Here is a 22,160-nt window from a genome sequence, read left to right as displayed (position 1 = left end):
CATAGACATTTACTTAACATCCGTTATTCGGAGTGTGAACTTTAAGAGATAGGTGTAAATCTAAGAAAGGAGAGAAGAGAAGAGTGAGGGAAGAGAGGAGGGTGGGATGGGGAGAAAAGAAGAAAAAAACAAACTAAAAAAAACACCTTTTGGATTCTATGCTGTCAATAATGTTGTATATTTCTGTGAGTTTTGGAACGCAATCCAGTGCTGCCACGTTTTGCGAAATTTGGATACTGTACCTCTTAGAGGTGTTGTCAGGTCCTCGATTCTCATGACCTCCTGAAGTTTGTAGATCCACATTGCTATTGTGGGAGCAGAATTTTGTTTCCACATGCAAAGGGATACATGCTCTTGCGGCGTTCACCATATGTCGTACCACCGACCTCCTGTATGTTGACATGGGGATCTCGCTATGATGGAGTAGGAAGAATGCAGGTGTCTTGGGGAGAGCGCGATTAGTGAATTTAGACGCGATGCGCCATACCTCATGCCAAAAGCTGGCTAGCATGGGACACTCCCAAAAAATATGTAAAATCGATCCTCTCTTTCTCCCACAACGCCAACGTAGCGGGGAGACTGTAGGAAAGAGAGAATGTAACTTGGTAGGGACCTGTACCGCCTGGATAGGACCTTAAAACCTGTTTCCTGTATATTGCTGGCTATAGAGGTCTTATGTGTTAATGTGTAAAGACGTTCTTTCTGTTCAGTTGAATAGGTGAGCCCTAGGTCTCTTTCCCAGTTGAGGATATAGGTAGGAGAGGATTGATTGGTCGGAGAGATGAGTAGGCCATACAATCTAGACAGCGCGTGTCTGATTACCCCCTTCGCATCGCATATTTGTTGAAAGTCTGTTTTGTTTCATACGTATGTGGATGCTGGAGGCAACTCGATAGATTAACTGGGTCCGAGATGTCATTAACTGTTTGAGGAGAGAGCCAGATGTTGGACATGGCAAAGTGATGTGCTCTGAACTTACTGGCCTTCACCCACATTCGGAACGGTCCTAAACTGTATATTTATATGTAGAGGTGTATAAACTCCAATCTAAATGCGCCTTGATTACCATCCATAGGCAGCATTTAGGTGCACCTGTGAGGCCTGCAACATATCAGCCAGCCATGGGTGAGACTCTAAGCCTCCTCCCTCCTCCCATTGTATGTGTGGTTAGTCACACTGGAGGGAACTGGGAGCTGTTTGCTGTGAGGTGGACCTTACGCTGCTGTAATTTGCCCACTGGCTCCTGGAACTACCGTTACGGTACAGGTAGGTTTAGCGTTAGGTCCTGTGCCACTTGAGAAACCTTGGCATGGTGTGCGAGCTCAAGTATATCCTTAATATAAGGATATACTGTCTAAAGCCTCATTTTTAACATCAGTGTGAGGGTTTAGGCAGATGTTAATGTTTGCATCCACCACAGTAGTGCATCTATTCTTGTTATTTATTCTATATATCATTCCACATCCACACATTTAACCATCTGGTGTAGGATGTCTCTGTGGCACTTGTGGTCTCCTGTGGGCATCTTCCACTGTATGCATTTTTTGCTCGGGATCGCCCTTAGCAACAGACCACAAGCGCAGTATCTGCTCCCCCGAGTATAAATGCACAACTGCATTTGGGGTTGACTTTCAATGGAATTCATGACGGATCAGTCTTGGCAATGTTAAAGATAATACAACCAGATCCGTTCATAAGGGATGCAGACGGTTGTATTATCAGAACGGAAGCATTTTTGCTGAACCCAGCCGGATCCAGCAAAAACTCTAGTGTTAAAGTAGCCTTACATAAACTCCAGGGTGTGCTAAAGCTAGGGCTCTGACACAGTATGCACAGAGCCTTGTTCACTGAGTTTTATATCAGGTCATTGACTGTCTGCCTTTTTCCAAGATGTATTCAAGCCACTTAGCCTGACCTTGATCTCCCCTGATTACCTCTCGTAATTTCCTGAGCTCCTCCACAGCATGGTTCCTTTCTGCCTCAAGAATTTTCACGCGATTTCGAAAATATACAAGATTTTCTCTGGCTGTCTTCAGTTCCCGATTCATTTCATCATTACTCTTTAAAAGATTAGAAAAATCAAGAACTTAACTTTAATATTTATATCAGTATGTCATATAGGAAAACAATTATGGCTGACATGTCAATATAGGCAAGACTGAAGAATGAATAAAGACCCTATGGTTATTTCAGCCTGATGCTTTGTATATTTATAAACTTATTTAATTCCTTAGTTTCAGAAATACACTACAAGCACACTTTCTTTTTGTCAGACATCATTTGAATATAACTTTAAATGACATAATTACGGTTCTGCGAGTCGAAGTATCCGAAGTGGACTTCGATTCAAATTTCAGGAAAAATTAGATTCACTGTGAAGCAGAATTTCCTCGTACTTCGTTGTAACAAATCAATTTTCCCTGACATGGCAGTAAAAAAAACATATTTACCTCATCCATTTGAGAGCCAAGAGGCCGCCGCGGCCATCTTGATTGAAGATCCCACATGAAATCTTGTGCCAGCGTGATAACGACATCACACACCGCTTGAGATTTTGCATGGTGTCATCAATCAAGATGGCCACGGTGGCCTCTTCGCACTCAAAGGGATAAGGTGAGTATTATATATATTTATTTTTTTACCAGATTAACCCCTGAAAGCCCTCACTGTTATTCTCAGATGCTGTGATCATTGCTGAACGCAGCATGCGCTTTGTGACTAATTTATTTGTGAAATTCAGCAAAGCAACCAAATCTAATTTTTCAAAACTTCGCCCAACACTAGACATAATATCAGAAAAACAGACACACTGATTATGGTACTTTACCATAGATATTTTCTGGTTCATGAATTCATTTGTGTAGTTAAAATTCTCCAAACTAGATTTGGCCAACATCACTTCCATCTCCAGATTTATAATCCTGTTAAAAAAAAAATATATATTTCACAGTGGCATATATATGGTTAATATTTGTAGTAGTATGTAAAGTAATATTTCAGAATGTTATTTTTGCGTATCGTCCAGTAGATTGGTGATTTTTCTATGCCAAAAACAGGCGTAGGGGGATTGATTAATTCCCTCCTAAAAAGCTCATTTACATGGGTCAATTAACAGGAATGAAAATTGTATGGATACTCGCTCCCGATAATTGCCTTGTGTAAAGATGCTGCCAATCACATGACAAACAAGCAAACACTCATTGGTGAAAGCATCATTGATGCAGACAGCTAAACAGGGATCTGCTGCCAGAAACAATTAATCTGTAAAGGAACAAGTGATTGCAGTTGCGATCTCTCGTCCCCATACAGTGGAGATGATTGCTGCATGCAAATGTCGATAATTACATGCTCAGTCAGCCTATGTAAAGGGAGTAATACTAGTAACAGGGATTTAAATAAACTTGCCTGTCTTGTAGTTCTCCTCGTTGTTTCTTGTCCTCAAAACGGGACACTTCCAGCCAGCCTTTCTCCTTCTCTAACTGGGATAATGAGGACTCTAATTGCTAAAAGATAAATGAAAATATAAGAGGGTGAGTCAAAAATTATCTGCACTCTCGCTGTAGAATTTATTTTAATAAATTTCAGAAAAGACAAATAAGTTTCCAACATAATCCTTGATTTACAATACACTTTGTCCATCTGTCAACAAGCTTTTGTATTTCCTCATTAAAAAAATTTTTTAGGCTGAGATGCGAGCCACAAATGCACCACTGTCTTCACTGTAGAGCCATGGTTGATTTGCAAATGATTTGCCACATAATCCACTGTCACTCGTCTATCTAACAGAATCAGTTCACGTGCACACTCAATGTTGTCATCGGTCGTAGACCTGAGTCCAGCTCCTTCTTCATGGCTGACACTTGTGAGACCTTCCTTGAACTTCTCTATCCATTAATACGCACTTCTTCCCGACAAAACCCTTTCTCCAAACTGTGCACAAAGTCTTCGATAAACATCGGTACCAGACACAACCTCAGACCACAAAAAAAACTAATCACTGAATGCTGCTCTTCTTTCATGCAAAGCATAAGTGGGGTAGCTATTGTTTCTCACACCACAATCACAAATAAAGTGATGTAATAAATTCAAACTGCAAATCCAAAATGGATCAGTTTTGCCCTAATGCATTCTGAATGGATAAGGATCCGCTCAGAATGCATCAGTTTGCCTCCGTTCCACCTCCATTCCACTCTGAAGGCGGACACCAAAACGCTGCTTACAGCGTTTTGGTGTCCGCCTGACGATGCGGAGGCAAACGGATCCGTTTTCACTGACACAATATGGCAGTTCAAGACGGATTGGCTATGTTACAGATAATACAATATGGTGTTCAAGACGGATTGGCTATGTTACAGATAATACAAACGGATCCGTTCTGAACGGATGCAGACGGTTGTATTATCTGAACGGAAGCGTTTGTGCAGATCCATGACAGATCCGCACCAAACGTGAGTGTGAAAGTAGCCTAAGGAGAGTGACTAAGTATATATACTGTATATAGATATAAATACACAGTCTGATGAAACATACATGATTCAGAAGACAAGCGGTATGGTAGAGGCCACATGCACCTCTACACATTAGCCATAATAGGGCTGTATGCATGAGCCCTTAAAAAGGTTGCTAACCTGCTTAGAGCCTGTTAATGAAAAAAATTACCTTACCTTTCTGATCCCCCACCACTCCAGGGAGCGGGCGCAGAAAATTTTCTAAATCTACTCCAGCAAGGGAGCTGGCATAGATTTAGTCCGGTGGTGGATACACCCAATTTATGTAGAGGCTGGCGCATCATGTGCCAGTGCAAAGGGTATTTAGACTAAAACGCCGGTCTAGGTAAATTACCCCAAAAGTATATTTTAAAGTTGCAGAACTTTTAATGTACATTGTGTTTAAGCTTTTTTTTAACAGTATATAAAAATAAAAAACCCTTTTTGGAAGTAGACATTGAAGAATATTATTATAGAAGGAATTTCTACATTATTCTTGGCTGTGCATTTTATGATGAAGATACATTCAATGTATCATTCATACATTCATACATATTGCTATTGTAAAAGCTTTCACAAGTAAACGCTCCCACTATAGTTTTTACCCACTCTTGGTTATGGCTTACAAATACTGATGCAAATACTGCAGTGTGACATGGCCTTGATCATCACACCCTATTTAACCTGTACTTCCAGGATTGGATAAGTACAATAAAATATCTAACTTAAAATACTGTATGACGTTCCAGTGTCCCGCTCGTTTATGTGGAAAAATCTTACTTTTTGCTTTACAGCCAGCAGATCGGTTTTGGCTCTGCTCATTTCTAACTCCTTGTCGCGTTTTTTGAGCTCTTCTGATTGCTCCTCCAGTTTTGATTGAGCCTCTCTTAGATGTTGAACAAGATCTGAACGCTTCTGGGCACTTTCTGACAGAGATGCTCTGAGGTCAATTTCTGATCCACTCCAGCCCTTGCGGCTCAATGGTGGCTCCATGCCAGCCTCCTCAGGGGACCAGGAGGAGAGACGAGAAAGAGAACTTCTCCTTGACAGTGATGGGCTGGATATATTCCTGGTATACTCTGAACTAACTGGAGGTTTACTAGAATTGCAAATAATAAAGAAATGGAATTTTAGCTGCAGTAAAATTGAAATCCTTTGCAGGATAAACCTTTGTGAACCTCCTGACTGTTAGGGATGAGCAAACTTGTGTTTCAAGTTCGGTTACAAGGTTCGGGTTATCTAAGAATTTATGGTCCGTGGTGGAGAAATCCATAACGGAATTCTTAGATAACCCGAACCTTGTATGCTGAATATGAAACACAAGTTTGCTAAACACTACTGACTGTAAAGCGCTGCGGAATATGTTGGCACTAAATAAATAACGATTATTATTACACACAATATTATCATTAATAATGGAAGTGGTCCCACAAAGGACAGTAAATAAATGTCATTTGTGGGACATGGGATTTAACATTTAGCATTGCTATCAGTAATAACATTTGATGTTACTTACTAACACAACTCAAGGTGGATCCTATATATTTGAAACTAAAGCTGGGCATACAGTAGATGGCTGCATCATGAATGACTGGTTGAAAAAGGTTGTCATTCTGAATGGCAACACAATACACAAAAAAAACTGCCAGAAATGTACTGTGAAGTCGCAAAAATTGATGCACACATAGATTAACATTACATTCATAAATTCCTGCTAAATGGTAGTACTAATTCACTCTTGAAGCAGTTTTCCCATAAACAACATGTATCACCTATCAACAGCAGTGGTGTGCATGCGTGACCACCACTCCATTCACTATAGGAAACACCAATCTTGCTAAAGTCCTGCCCTCTCCAATTAATAAATCTGCCCCTATATATTTGTTCTGGACCTGGACAGGTTGCAGTAATTAGAAATGGACGTTACCATTATCTTCAAACACAGTTTTGGCATGCAAGACTTTTCTAGGCCATCACTCTTCACGTTTTAGAAATAAACTACAGTAAAATGAAGGGATTAACGAAGAGCTTTTGCAATCTGCACTAGTGAAATCTTCCTAGGTATAACGCTTTTCTTTGTATTCACAGGGCATTGAGAGTTCATATCATTCTGTACCTATAGCACTCTAGAGTATGGATCCCTCGGAGAGGACTCACAGATCTAGCTCTGTCTGTTTGCCGTGGACTGGGAGGGCGGCGGGTGTAATCTCTGCTGTTCCCCATCCAGATATCTGATTCAAAGTGTCCAGTAGCCTTTATGAGACAAAATGGCAAATGCACACAATTTAATGAAGGGATGTGCTAGGTTTACTAATAGAAGTACCAGCATTATTACATAATTATATAATTCAATGGAAAGCTATGTACATAACTACTGTGCTCTTAATGTTAATCATAAATGGACAGATATAACTTGTATTCACTATTTAAAGGGTTATTCCCATCTTACAATGTGATGGCATATACATGCTATGCTTTTTCCTTTTAAAGGGGTTGTTCGGGTTCAGAGCTGAACCCGGACATAAGCTCCCCTTCACTCATTTACTGTGTCTGAGTGGAGCATCGGAGCATTTCTTGCCCCAATGCTCTTTCTTGCCCTACACTGCATCGCGGCAGGGCAAGGGCTTTTTCTTTACAACTGGTGACATACCAGGCTTCATATGGATATGCTTGGAGGAGACTTCTGCCTAGTTGTTTTACAGGCTATGGTCTGCGCTAAAGACCACTCATTAGTGCCAGTCACCAGATTCACTGCTAGGTGAAAGCCTCTGAATAACATACTGAGAAAAAGCCAGGTATGCCACCGGCAGTAAACAAACAGCCCTTGCCCTGCGCTGCAAGAAATGCTCCGATGCTCCACTCGTACATGGTAAATGAGTGAAGGGGAGCTTATGTCCAGGGTCAGCTCTGAACCCGAACTGATTTATTGTACATCAATTGTAATCCGTTTTTTTTAAAAAATTATAAAATTGGATCATAATATAAGCGTATGGTTGTTTTTTAAAAACACTGCACTTAAATCGAATATTTGCATATAAAGAATAAGATGCGGATTATACAAGTTTCACCTCAATATTTTTCTCCAGCTCAGAGAGAGCATACAGCCTTGGTGATTCCAATCCATGTCTATTACTGCCAAAGTCTTTGGAGTTCCAGCGTGGAGACCTCCTGCCTCCATCCACATGGGGTTGATAGCTGTCACCAAGGCCATACCGGGAGGGCAGACTGACATATCCATTAGATAGCCGGTAAGACATCTGTATAGTAAAATGGCTCTTCAGGAAAGATCATTAAAAAAAAAAATTATTTAAGCTAACTAATGTATCTTTATACATTGTGGTACTTTGGGTTGTTCTTTGAAATCTTCATTCTGTAAAATAAAAAATAAAAAAATGTATACGTCATGACATGCAACAATAAATACGGGAATTTGCCTATGGTTGGAAAGTAACATCAAAGGGGTTGTATGCAAGGGTGTAATTACCATAGGGGTAGACCATGCGACTGCTATGGGGCCCAGGGCAAGAGAGGGCCCAGTTGGGATCATCTCCTCTTCTACTGGGGGTGGAAACTTGGTCAGGGCTCTACCCTCTAAAGGAACAACTTTTATCAAACAAGGCAGTGGAAAAATGGCCCAAGGGTCATTGAAAGGGGTTTAGGCGGAAACCCTTCTGTCCTGTGTCCCCCACTTGGGCCTGGTTTGATCCTTGCTATGGGGCCCTTAACTCCTCCCCTTCTCCCTGTACCAATGCTATCTATTAGAATACAAGGCGCGAAAGGGGAGCACAGCGGGGTAGCCGAGGGGTGTTTGAAAAAAAGAAAGGTTATAGCAGCATACCCCGCTAGTAAAGGTACTTAGTTTAACTAAAAATAAAAAAACTGTGAAAGGTTCTCTTTATTTGTTATCACATATGTAGGATCATGCTGCATTTTTATTTTAACACGGATTCAGTGAGAGGCACACAGAGACACAGCACGGACCAATAAATTTCAGTGAGAGGAACACATTATGAACCCATACATTTCTATGAGCGCTGTATTCCAGATCTGCATTACAGGAAACCCAAATATGGCTGTGTGCATGAGCCCTTTAACTCCACATGCAAAAATTTGCAGAGACAATGCTTAAAAAAGATATCGGACGATTGACAATAAAATAAACCAATAGCAGGAAAAATAATACTAACCACTGGCCTCAGTTGTAATACTTACATGACTGCCAGAGCCAGTCTACATAGTCATCTTGCCTGATCCTGTCAATCAAGAAGGAAAGGGAGGAGCACAGAGTAGCTTAGGCCCGCCCTTGGTGCGCTTAACTGCTCATTTACATATGGATTAAAAGTATTTTTCCTTTACATTGAGCAGAGCTAACCCTAAAAGACATTGGCCGAGATTTACTAATTCCAAAGACTGTATAAGCTTAAAGGGGTTCTCTGGTAATTAAGAAAATGAAAATACTCTATTACTTTATTATAAATATATTCTCAAATACCTTTCATTATTTATAATAGCTCGTTTTGTCTGGGGAGCAATCACCAGGGGGAACAAAATGGCCGCCGTCCTATTTGTTTACACAAAACCTGTCCTGATAACACATGAGAACAAGTTACTTTACAACACTGAGGTAAAGAGCTGCCTCCTCCTCCTCTCTACTTGTGAGGGATTATGATCCTGAATACAGATAATAAGAAATTTAGCAGAATCTCTGGGGAATTTAGTGCATGAGGAGACATGAAGTACAAGGAGGACGGACAGGAGAGACGGTGGTAATGTGTTGCTCTGGCAATGGAGACTGCATACAAGAGCTGCTGCTCATTAGCCACATCCCCCCCTCCCCTCATGTCTCCTCATCATCACCATTTCTACAGAGATTCACCTGTATTCAGGATCAGGATTCCTGACAAGCAGAGGAGAGAGGAGGATGAGGCAGTACTATGGCTCATTGTGGTGAAGTAACTTGTCCTCCTGTATGATTGGGACATGGTTTGTGTGTACTGATAGGACGGCTGCCATTTTATTTCTCCTAATGATTGCTCCCCAGACAAAACGAGCCACTATAACTAATGAAAGGTATTTGGGAATATGTTTATAATAAAGCAATATTTAACTATTTTCATTTTCTTAATTCCCGGAGAACCCCTTTAAGCTGTCTACACCTGCACAAGGTTTACCACAGGGGCTCAGTTTGGATGATGAATGTGGTGCAGGGAGAGACACTTTTTTCTGACTCCATGCCAACTATTGGTTGGCTTACTCCAGAATTGTGGAGAAATTTTGTCTCATAATGGCACATTTTAGGCCACACCTCTTTCTTGTGAAGCTCCACCACTTCTGCTAAGCCAAACCCCTTGTCAAGCATGTTGGAAAAAGTGTTAAACCCTAGATGCACCAAATTGCATCACTTTTTAAACAGATTTTTGGGCACAGAGACATTAGTAAATCTGGGACATCGTGCATGGTTTAAGGCTGGGGCTACATGGCAATTTTGGCTGCGACATCCACTGCACAACCAAATCACTACGCAACAGAGCAACCACTGAACTGAATGAAGTCCCGTTGCGACCTGCAAGTTGCTGCAACTGAGACCCCAGAATTTTAAAAAATCCAGCAGTGTTGGAATTTTTCACGATTCTGGGGTCAAAGCAACTTTTGAATCATGCTGCGACCCTATTCAGTGCAACAGCTGCACTGCTACACAGCAATTCTTGGTAGTGGGATATATATCGTGGCCAAGATCACCGTGTAGCCCTAGTCTAAGAGAGCTCACATACTTTTAAGAGGTATTTTCGTTTTGTGATATTGCTCATTGCTTTAATTTTATAAGATTATGGCTGATGGGCAACCAATTAATAAAACACTTTAGTCTGGTCACTTCTAATCATAGGAAAACTGCAGCTTTCAATCAATTTTTTGTGGGACACATAAGCACCCTTTTAGGCCTTTTTCACACGAGCGTTACAGATTCTCTCAGGGTCTGTTCAGGAAAAAATTGATGGTTTTGCATGCAAGGACCAGGGCTGCATGAAAAACGTAGAATATAGAACATGCTGCGATTCTCACGCAACGCAGAGACATGAAGAAGGGCTGGAAATGTCTCTGATAGCCCGAAACATGTAGACAAGACAAGACTGCTAAATTTTGTATTTCTTGGATGAGTTTTTAACCGCAAGCTGAATAAACGCAATTCCTTTAAAGTGGAGCTGGATTTTTCTCAACTTCTTTCTTAATAAGACTGTTAGTCCGTATACAGTTTCCATTTGTCGGCAGTACATCCCCTGTTTAACCCTGGGCAATGTGATGCTGACAAATGAGCATTTGCTCGCTTATCTGGTGATCGACTGCATGTTTCCATGGGGCAGTGATCAGATGAATGTTTGTTCCTAATCATCAGTCCGTGTACAAGGACAAGGGATACATACAGCCAGAAGCATGATTTGAGCACAACACACAATTACCTTCAGACCCAATTTGTTCAGCCTTATTAACTGTGCCTACAGGAGTTTACTTACCCATTGTTCACTTGAAGAAGGCTCTGTTCATATTACATTTGCTGACTAATTTGGCGTATTGTCCCAATAATTTGGCGTATTGTCCCTCGCTGAGATGGGGCTAAGCGCCAACCACCAGGTGGCTTGGAAATAGCAGGGGGGGCCAGCACTCCACTTTTTTTCCCCGATTGCAGTGCATAGGAACAACGGAAACACCATAGCACAAAAAGCTATACTTTATCCATAACTCAGAAACAGCATAGCTTAGGAACGGTGAGATTGCATAACCCCTTTTTTAAAAAAGAACATATACTCCATATGTATGCAACAGTATGTCTACTCAGTCTGCAGTTTTAATCCCTTAAGAGCCGTCTTCCAAGAGCCACAGCTTTTAATTTTCTGTTCACATAGCTATATGAGGGCTTATTTCTTTATTAAAACGAGTTGTATTTTTTTAATGGCACCATTTAATTTACCATATCTTATATTGCAAAATGGGAAAAAAAATCTGGTCTATTCTGCCATTTATTGGGGTTCACTGTGCACAAAAAAAGTCATAATGAACTTATTCTGTGCTGTTTTTTTGCAGGGTGACCTGTAGTTTTAATTGATACCATTTTGGGTTGCATACAACTTTTTGATCACTTTTAATTAATTTTTATGGGGTGACAAAACCCCAGTAAATTGTCTATTGTTATATATTTTTTTATTACAGGGTTCACCGCACATTATATTTTCATTTTAATAGTTCTGACATTTTTGGATGTGGTGATACATATATATATACACTGCTCAAAAAAATAAAGGGAACACTTAAACAACACAATGTAACTCCATCACACTTCTGTGAAATCAAACTGTCCACTTAGGAAGCAACACTGAGTGACAATCAATTTCACATGCTGTTGTGCAAATGGGATAGACAACAGGTGGAAATTATAGGCAATTAGCAAGACACCCCCAATAAAGGAGTGGGTCTGCAGGTGGTGACCACAGACCACTTCTCAGTTCCTATGCTTCCTGGCTGATGTTTTGGTCACTTTTGAATGCTGACGGTGCTTTCACTCTAGTGGTAGCATGAGACGGAGTCTACAACCCACACAAGTGGCTCAGGTAGTGCAGCTTATCCAGGATGGCACATCAATGCGAGCTGTGGCAAGAAGGTTTGCTGTGTCTGTCAGCGTAGTGTCCAGAGCATGGAGGCGCTACCAGGAGACAGGCCAGTACATCAGGAGACGTGGAGGAGGCCGTAGGAGGGCAACAACCCAGCAGCAGGACCGCTACCTCCGTCTTTGTGCAAGGAGGAACAGGAGGAGCACTGCCAGAGCCCTGCAAAATGACCTCCAGCAGGCTACAAATGTGCATGTGTCTGTGCAAACGGTCAGAAACAGACTCCATGAGGGTGATATGAGGGCCCGACGTCCACAGGTGGGGGTTGTGCTTACAGCCTAACACTGTGCAGGACGTTTGGCATTTGCCAGAGAACACCAAGATTGTCAAATTCGCCACTGGCGCCCTGTGCTCTTCACAGATGAAAGCAGGTTCACACTGAGCACATGTGACAGATGTGACAGAGTCTGGAGACGCCGTGGAGAACGTTCTGCTGCCTGCAACATCCTCCAGCATGACTGGTTTGGCATTGGGTCAGTAATGGTGTGGGGTGGCATTTCTTTGGAGGGCCGCACAGCCCTCCATGTGCTCACCAGAGGTAGCCTGACTGCCATTAGGTACCGAGATGAGATCCTCAGACCCCTTGTGAGACCATATGCTGGTGCGGTTGGCCCTGGGTTCCTCCTAATGCAAGACAATGCTAGACCTCATGTGGCTGGAGTGTGTCAGCAGTTCCTGCAAGACGAAGGCATTGATGCTATGGACTGGCCCGCCCGTTCCCCAGACCTGAATCCAATTGAGCACATCTGGGACATCATGTCTCTCTCTATCCACCAATGTCACGTTGTACCACAGACTGTCCAGGAGTTGGCAGATGCTTTAGTCCAGGCCTGGGAGGAGATCCCTCAGGAGACCGTCCGCCACCTCATCAGGAGCATGCACAGGCATTGTAGGGAGGTCATACAGGCACGTGGAGGCCACACACACTACTGAGCCTCATTTTGACTTGTTTTAAGGACATTACATCAAAGTTGGATCAGCCTGTAGTGTGTTTTTCCACTTTAATTTTGAGTGTGACTCCAAATCCAGACCTCCATGGGTTAAAAATTTGATTTCCACACGTCAAGGCGATCTCTGTAAGACGGGTTCCTAACACTAAATTCTACCTGTTATGTGCCATGACGGCTACCATACAATTCAGGGAGTGTAGGTTCCACATGCATGCTGGGCCTGCTTTAATTTCTGTCATCTTTGGTGCGAAAATGGCCTCCATTATATCCAAGGAATGCAGGTACCAACATGCATGCCGAGCCAACTCCACACCACTCCTGGTGCCAAATGGCCACCAAAGAATGCAATGAGAGTCCACACTATACCTCTCCTGGTGCCAAATGGCTTCCAGTGAATGAGGGAGAGCAGGCTAAGCTATATACTCATACTAATTAAAATCATCCCAGCATGCATGTGGAACCTACACTCCCTGAATTGTATGGTAGCAGTCATGGCACATAACAGGTAGAATTTAGTGTTAGGAACCCGTCTTACAGAGATCGCCTTGACGTGTGGCAGACAGGCTCAAATAATTTTGTACAAAATGTATTTGCCAAGCATCTCTAATTTATAAGTATAGCACTAGCAATTATTATGCATTTTTGTACTTTATTTGGTTTGCAGAGAGCTGTTGCATTGCATGTTTTGTTTTACAGTGTTGTTTTCAGCCATAGCAACGTGCCCCTGCTCATTGGGATGTGCTGACTGACCCCCTTTTTCTTTGCAATATATATATATATTTATTTATTTTACTGTTGTAGTCTATAAGATTTTCATAAACCTGGAAGATTTGCTACTGACCACAGCACCTGACTAGGAAAGGAGTCATCTCTAATCCTGGTCATTGCGGGTAGGTGTCAGCTTTATTACACAATTGACATCTGCCACGTATGGAGAGGTCTCAGCTCGTGAGCCTGCTTCATAAATCCCTTACATGCAAATAATGTATATGTCATTTTGTGTTAAGGGGTTAAAAATGGTATCCAAACATGAAACTCTTTCCTTTAAATCCCAAAAAAGTGTCCTTTCACCTTTGTCAGGATAGTATGTTGTTGGCATACCTTACTCAACTACGCTATTCTATACAGAGCCACATAGTTACATACAGTCAGGTCCATAAATATTGGGACATTGACACAATTCTAACACCACCACAATGGATTTGAAATGAAACGAACAAGATGTGCTTTAACTGCAGACTGTCAGCTTGAATTTGAGACTATTTACATCCAAATCAGGTGAACAGGGTAGGAATTACAACAGTTTGCATATGTGCCTCCAACTTTCTAAGTAATGGGACAGAATAATAATCATACATCAAACTTTCACTTTTTAATACTTGGTTGCAAATCCTTTGCAGTCAATTGCAGCCTGAAGTCTGGAACGCATAGACATCACCAGATGCTGGGTTTCATCCCTGGTGATGCTCTGCCAGGCATCTACTGCAACTGTCTTCTGTTCCTGCTTATTCTTGGGGCATTTTCTCTTCAGTTTTGTCTTCAGCAAGTGAAATGCATGCTCAATCGGATTCAGGTCAGGTGATTGACTTGGCCATTGCATAACATTCCACTTCTTTCCCTTAAAAAACTCTTTGGTTGCTTTTGCAGTATGTTTTGGGTCATTGTCCATCTGCACTGTGAAGCGCCGTCCAATGAGTTCTCAAAGCATTGGGCTGAATATGAGCAGATAATATTTCCAGAAACAGTTCAGAATTTATCCTGCTGCTTTTGTCAGCAGTCACATCATCAATAAATACAAGAGAACCAGTTCCATTGGCAGCCATACATGCCCACGCCATGACACTACCACCACCATGCTTCACCGATGAGGTGGTATGTTTAGGATCATGAGCAGTTCCTTTCCTTCTCCATACCCTTCTCTTCCCATCACTCTGGTACAAGTTGATCTTGGTCTCATCTGTCCATAGGATGTTGTTCCAGAACTGTGAAGGCTTTTTTAGATGTCGTTTGGCAAACTCTAATCTGGACTTCCTGTTTTTGAGGCTCACCAATGGTTTACATCTTGTGGTGAACCCTCTGTATTCACTCTGGTGAAGTCTTCTCTTGATTGTTGACTTTGACACACATACACCTACCTCCTGGAGAGTGTTCTTGATATGGCCAACTCTTGTGAAGGGCGTTTTCTTCACCAGGAAAAGAATTCTTCGGTCATCCACCACAGTTGTTTTCCGTGGTCTTCCAGGTCTTTTGGTATTGCTGAGCTTACCAGTGCGTTCCTTCTTTTTAAGAATCTTCCAAACAGTTGTTTTGGCCACGCCTAATGTTTTTGCTATCTCTCTGATGGGTTTGTTTTGTTTTTTAGCCTAATAATGGCTTTCTTCACTGATAGTGACAGCTCTTTGAATCTCATCTTGAAAGTTGACAGCAACAGATTGCAAATGCAAATAGCACACTTGAAATGAACTCTGGACCTTTTATCTGCTCATTGTAATTGGGATAATGAGGGAATAACACACACCTGGCCATGGAACAGCTGAGAAGCCAATTGGCCCATTACTTTTGGTCCCTTAACAAGTGGGAGGCACATATGCAAACTGTCGTAATTCCTACACCGTTCACCTGATTTGGATGTAAATACCCTCAAATTAAAGCTGACAGTCTTCAGTTAAAGCACATCTTGTTCGTTTCATTTCAAATCCATTGTGGTGGTGTATAGAGCCAACAATTTTAGAATTGTGTCGACATCCCAATATTTATGGACCTGACTGTAGGTTAAAAAAGAGACATGTCCATCAAGGTCAACCTACCTCAGATCAATTATATGGCATTAATTGTTAGACCTTTTATATTTTGCTGATATAGCATTTATCATTACTACCACTTGGGTTACGGCATTCTATAATTTTGCTACTCTAACTGTAAAGAACCTTTTCCCGTATTGGTCTAAATTGCTCCCCCCCATATACACACACATAATGAATGTCCCCTAGTCCTTAGGAAAGTACTTGGAGCAAATACAGGTCCATCTCAATAAATTAGAATATCATCGAAAAGTTAAATTATTTCAGTAATTCAAGTAAAAAAAACTGATATATTATATAGATTCATTACACACTGATCTATTTCAAGTGTTTATTTCTATCAATGTTGATGATTATGGCTTATAGCTAATGAAAGCCCAAAAGTCAGTATATCAGAAAATTAGATTATATAAGGCCAGTTAAAAAAATGATTTTTAATACAGAAATGTTGGCCTACTGAACAGTCTGTATATATATATATATATATACTATCAATACTTGGTCGGGGCTCCTTCTGCATAAATTACTCTATGGCATGGATGCGATTAGCCTGTGGCACTGCTGAGGTGTTTTGGAAGCCCAGGTTTATTTGATAGAGGCCTTCAGCTCATCTGCATTGTTGGGTGTCTTTCATCTTCTTTTTGACGATACCGCATTGATTCTCTATGGGATTTAGGTCAGGGTTTTGTGTTGATTAGCTGATTAGAGTGTGACACCATGAGTCTACCATATTGAGCTTTTTCACATTATTGTAATTTTCAGAGATACTGACTTTTTGGGTTTTGAAGGACGGAGCTGTGTAGCAATGGAGCTACTCTGGAACAGCTGAATGGCAGGGGTGTGGGATGTCTGACCCCTGCTGATCTGATATTGATGGCCTATTCTGAGTATACACCATCAATATTAAAATTCTGGAATATTCTTTTAAAGTATATCACTGCTGATTTATGGGTGTATCATAGGTCAGAGATCCAATGTCACAGGCCCCAAGAGTATTCAGGAAAAATTGGACCTGACAGCACACCAGTGTTACCTATGTACTGTAATGATACTTTATCTAGATCAGATTGTGCTCTGTTCTAGTACATCCTGCATGACAATATCTCAGAGAATTATTTTTTGTATCCTGTAAAATGTCATAATACTGTACTTTGACTATTCGGTAACCTACTTTAATTTGACAAACTCCTGGGAAACATTTCCAGTAAATGTCTAATTTCTATAGACGGCGACAGGAAAGTTTATACACATACATTTCCAAGAGAAATATATTTGACTCTCATAATTATGAACATGTGTCAACTAATGGGGTAATTTATCAAACTGGTGTAAAGTAGAATTGGCTTAGTTGCCCATAGCAACCAATCATATTCCACCTTTCATTTTTGACGGCTCCTTTGGAAAATAAAGGGTGGAATCTGATTGGTTGCTATGGGCAACTAAGCCAGTTCTACTGTACACCAGTTTGATAAAAGACCCCATAAGTGCATACATTCTCATTGTATAGTCTCCTTTCAGTTAGGGCTTGTTCACATGAACTGTCTGCAAATTGCGGATCCGCAAAACACGGAGGCCGCCCGTGTGCCTTCCGCAATTTGCGGAACGGCACGGATGGCCCTTTATGGAAATGCCTATTCTTGTCCGCAAAACAAGAATAGGATATGCCTGATAATTTTTGAGGTGCCACAGAACAGAGCAACGGATGCGGTAGCACACAGAGTGCTGTCCGCATATTTTGCGGCCCCATTGAAGTGAATGGGTCCGCACCTGAACAGCAAAAAATGCGGCTCGGATGCGGAACCAAACCACGGTCATGTGAATGAGCCCTTATACCAACATGTTTCTAAACTGCAATAATATAACAGGATAATGGGGAATTTGACACAAACCTTTTTTTGTGACTTTTTGAGATTTTACACCGCTGATGCCAATTTAGAAAAAAAATGGGTGTGAAAGTGGATGTGGTTTTCTATGATAATTAAGAGCATGATAAATTAATCAACTGTGACTTTATAAATCTTTAAGAAAAGGTTCACTCCTAGGCCCCATACACACAACTGTATCTTTGTTCCGCATCCGAAACCATTCATTTCAATGAGGCTGCAAAAAAAGTGGACAGTACACCATGTGCTGTCTGCATCTGTATATCTGTCCCTCCGGCCCTCAAGGAAGAGAGAACATGTTGCTTGTACATTTTTCAGACAAGAAAAATACATTTCTATAGATGTAAAAAAAAAAATAGCGGCATGTACACAGCCAGTATCCGTGTTCTGTGGCTCTGCGGTTTGCAGACTGCAAAATACATACAGTCATGCTACCTGAAGCTTTACTCTTGTGCAGGGTGGTATAAAAAAATCTCTAGACAAATGTGTTGGGTATAAAAGTGCGCCAAGTTTATGAAATAACTTGCAACATTTGATGCAGATTACGGAAAAACAGACTCAAAGCAAAACTTCAGTAATTTTCCTCATGATAAATTCTCTCAATTACTTTACCACATAGACATATAAGGCTACATGCACACGACCTTATGTGTTTTGCAGTCCGCCAAAAAAAAAACAGATGACATCCGTAGGCCATCCATTTTTTTTTTTGTGGATCCATTGTAACAATGCCTAAAACGGAAAAGAATAGGACATGTTCTATTTTTTTTGCGGGGTTATGGAACTGACATACTGATGCGGACAGCACACGGCATTTTTTGCAGACCCATTGAAATGAATAGGTCCGCATCCTATCCGCAAAAAAAAAAACGGGACGAACACGGAAACAATCAACGTTCGTGTGCATGTAGCCTAAATGACACAAAGATTTACATGAATACAAATTTAGTATGAATATTGAAGCACATATGTGATATAAAGGCAATCTCAATGAACTGTACATGATGTACATATTTTGAGATTACATAGACTTACCTACAGTGCATGTATCACTGGACATTTTTCTTGCACTTCTATCAGCCCACATTGATCTAAAAAGCAATGGAAAGAAGAGAAAGCTTGGACTCGCTTCTATGGTTACAGAAAGCAACAAGTCTGGAGCTGCTCCCTATTTTGATTAACCAGTTCAGATTGTGAAACCAGGCAACAGTCACTACTGGTTGTGGACACACACCCCCACCCTCTTCACTAATGCACCGAGCAGGACACTGCATGCTTTCACCTCTTACAATCCTGAAGATCACTTTAAAAGGAAGACTACTTTATGTTTATCTGATTTTATGCAATTTTAAATACTAACTTGAAGAGTGGTGACTTATAAACGGTAGTATGAAGAATATGGGTAGAGTGACAGCAACACAACGTACAATCTCCACAGACTGATATATGCTACGTAGTTCCATATATGATAGCTAGGGATGATCGAATCGACTTCAGATGAAACACCTGAAGTCGATTTGCATAAAACTTCTTTCTAATACTGCATGGAGCAGTTGCTCCGTACGGTATTAGAATGTACTGGCTCCGATGAGCTGAAGTTATTGCTTCGCGAAGTCTTCATAAATTAATTTGTACTGTAAAAAAACATTTTCGTGGCACCTTGGAACCGAACCCGAGTTCGGGAAATGTTTTTTTACAGTAGAAATTGATTTATGAAGTTATTATGCTAAGTCTCGCGACACTTCGCGAAGTAATAACTTCGGCTCATCGGAGCCAATACATTCCAATACTGTACGGAGCTCCTGCTCTGTACAGTATTCAAACGAAGTATTATGCGAATCAACTTCGGATGTTTCATCCAAAGTCGATTCGCTCATTCCTAAATATAATATCAGCAAAGGGGTTGTGTCAATTCAGAAAATGGCATTTATCATGTAGAGAAAGTTAATACAAGGCACTTACTAATGTATTGTGATCATCCATATTGCTCCATTTGCTGGTTAGATTCATTTTTCCATCACATTGTACACTGCTCGTTTCCATGGTTACGACCACCCTGTAATCCAGCAGCGGCGGCCATGGTTGCACACTATTGGAAAAAGCACTGGTGGTCGAGACTGTGGGAATGCGCAAGTCCAGCACTTTTTCCTACAGGGAGTGCAGAATTATTAGGCAAATGAGTATTTTGACCACATCATCCTCTTTATGCATGTTGTCTTACTCCAAGCTGTATAGACTCGAAAGCCTACTACCAATTAAGCATATTAGGTGATGTGCATCTCTGTAATGAGAAGGGGTGTGGTCTAATGACATCAACACCCTATATCAGGTGTGCATAATTATTAGGCAAAATGGGTCAAAAGAAGGACTTGACAGGCTCAGAAAAGTCAAAAATAGTGAGATATCTTGCAGAGGGATGCAATCATCGAACAATCAAGCGTTTCATTCAAAATAGTCAACAGGGTCGCAAGAAGCGTGTGGAAAAACCAAGGCGCAAAATAACTGCCCATGAACTGAGAAAAGTCAAGCGTGCAGCTGCCAAGATGCCACTTGCCACCAGTTTGGCCATATTTCAGAGCTGCAACATCACTGGAGTGCCCAAAAGCACAAGGTGTGCAATACTCAGAGACATGGCCAAGGTAAGAAAGGCTGAAAGACGACCACCACTGAACAAGACACACAAGCTGAAACGTCAAGACTGGGCCAAGAAATATCTCAAGACTGATTTTTCTAAGGTTTTATGGACTGATGAAATGAGAGTGAGTCTTGATGGGCCAGATGGATGGGCCCGTGGCTGGATTGGTAAAGGGCAGAGAGCTCCAGTCCGACTCAGACGCCAGCAAGGTGGAGGTGGAGTACTGGTTTGGGCTGGTATCATCAAAGATGAGCTTGTGGGGCCTTTTCGGGTTGAGGATGGAGTCAAGCTCAACTCCCAGTCCTACTGCCAGTTTCTGGAAGACACCTTCTTCAAGCAGTGGTACAGGAAGAAGTCTGCATCCTTCAAGAAAAACATGATTTTCATGCAGGACAATGCTCCATCACACGCGTCCAAGTACTCCACAGCGTGGCTGGCAAGAAAGGGTATAAAAGAAGAAAATCTAATGACATGGCCTCCTTGTTCACCTGATCTGAACCCCATTGAGAACCTGTGGTCCATCATCAAATGTGAGATTTACAAGGAGGGAAAACAGTACACCTCTCTGAACAGTGTCTGGGAGGCTGTGGTTGCTGCTGCACGCAATGTTGATGGTGAACAGATCAAAACACTGACAGAATCCATGGATGGCAGGCTTTTGAGTGTCCTTGCAAAGAAAGGTGGCTATATTGGTCACTGATTTGTTTTTGTTTTGTTTTTGAATGTCAGAAATGTATATTTGTGAATGTTGAGATGTTATATTGGTTTCACTGGTAAAAATAAATAATTGAAATGGGTATATATTTGTTTTTTGTTAAGTTGCCTAATAATTATTCACAGTAATAGTCACCTGCACACACAGATATCCCCCTAAAATAGCTAAAACTAAAAACAAACTAAAAACTACTTCCAAAAATATTCAGCTTTGATATTAATGAGTTTTTTGGGTTCATTGAGAACATGGTTGTTGTTCAATAATAAAATTAATCCTCAAAAATACAACTTGCCTAATAATTCTGCACTCCCTGTATAGTTGGCAAGCACGGCCACCGCTGCTGGATTGCAGGGTGGTCGTGACCATGGAAACCAGCAGTGTATAATGTGATGAAAAAATGAATCTAACCAGCAAAGGAAGCAATATGGATAATAACAATACATGGTGCCATATTCAACAACTTAACATTTAAATAATTAACAAATAACGACATACTACAAAATTGGATTAAAATGGCCGCGGTCTTTATTAAAGGGGGGTAATCATAAATATTAACAAATCCATCAATCCTTAAAATTCTCACCTAAGTTAATTAAAGTCCATTAAGGCACTGATCAACAGTCCACCCAGCAAGGCTGAGCAACTAACACCCCCCCCCCCCCATTTAACAAAACCACGACTAAAGAACAGGGAGAGCGGGTGGGGGACGTTCTTCTTGCTTGATCTTCACAAGCAGACAGCGCACCACAGGGTGAGTGCCTCCATAAATACCAAATTCCCACCGAAAATGCAGCTTATCCAATCACAGAACTGGTTAAAAATAGCCCACTGCCCAGCAACTGGACAGCAACCACCTTGACCAATCAAAAGGCTGTCCTGTTGCCGGCTAACTTGAACACCTGAGGAGAAATTTGAGAAAACAGAAAAAGGGTCTCAATGACACTATGAGGGGTGAAATGCCTAATTTTTGGCTCCGCCCCTGTCATGGTGCCATATTCAACAACTTAACATTTAAATAATTAACAACATAC

General features: G+C 41.3%; 1 protein-coding gene across 2 annotated transcripts in view; it reads right to left on the bottom strand.

Annotated features, from left to right (window-relative positions):
- The window catches only part of LOC120985679 (centromere-associated protein E-like), a 110,755-nt gene extending 91,887 nt beyond the window's left edge, over positions 1-18,868 (bottom strand). For both annotated transcript variants that reach the window (XM_040413757.1, XM_040413758.1), the window contains exons 1-8: positions 18,815-18,868; positions 7,821-7,857; positions 7,556-7,744; positions 6,604-6,740; positions 5,268-5,586; positions 3,406-3,503; positions 2,828-2,921; positions 1,935-2,060 (exon numbers count right to left, since the gene is read on the bottom strand). In XM_040413757.1, coding sequence (XP_040269691.1) covers positions 1,935-2,060; positions 2,828-2,921; positions 3,406-3,503; positions 5,268-5,586; positions 6,604-6,740; positions 7,556-7,744; positions 7,821-7,857; positions 18,815-18,825 — 1,011 coding nt within the window. In that variant the 5' untranslated portion in view covers positions 18,826-18,868. The remainder of the gene's footprint in view (positions 1-1,934; positions 2,061-2,827; positions 2,922-3,405; positions 3,504-5,267; positions 5,587-6,603; positions 6,741-7,555; positions 7,745-7,820; positions 7,858-18,814) is intronic.
- Positions 18,869-22,160: the final 3,292 nt, after the last annotated feature.

The sequence above is a fragment of the Bufo bufo genome, chromosome 1 (genome assembly GCF_905171765.1).
Source record: "Bufo bufo chromosome 1, aBufBuf1.1, whole genome shotgun sequence".
Lineage (NCBI taxonomy): Eukaryota > Metazoa > Chordata > Amphibia > Anura > Bufonidae > Bufo > Bufo bufo.
This window is presented reverse-complemented; position numbering and strand designations above follow the sequence as displayed.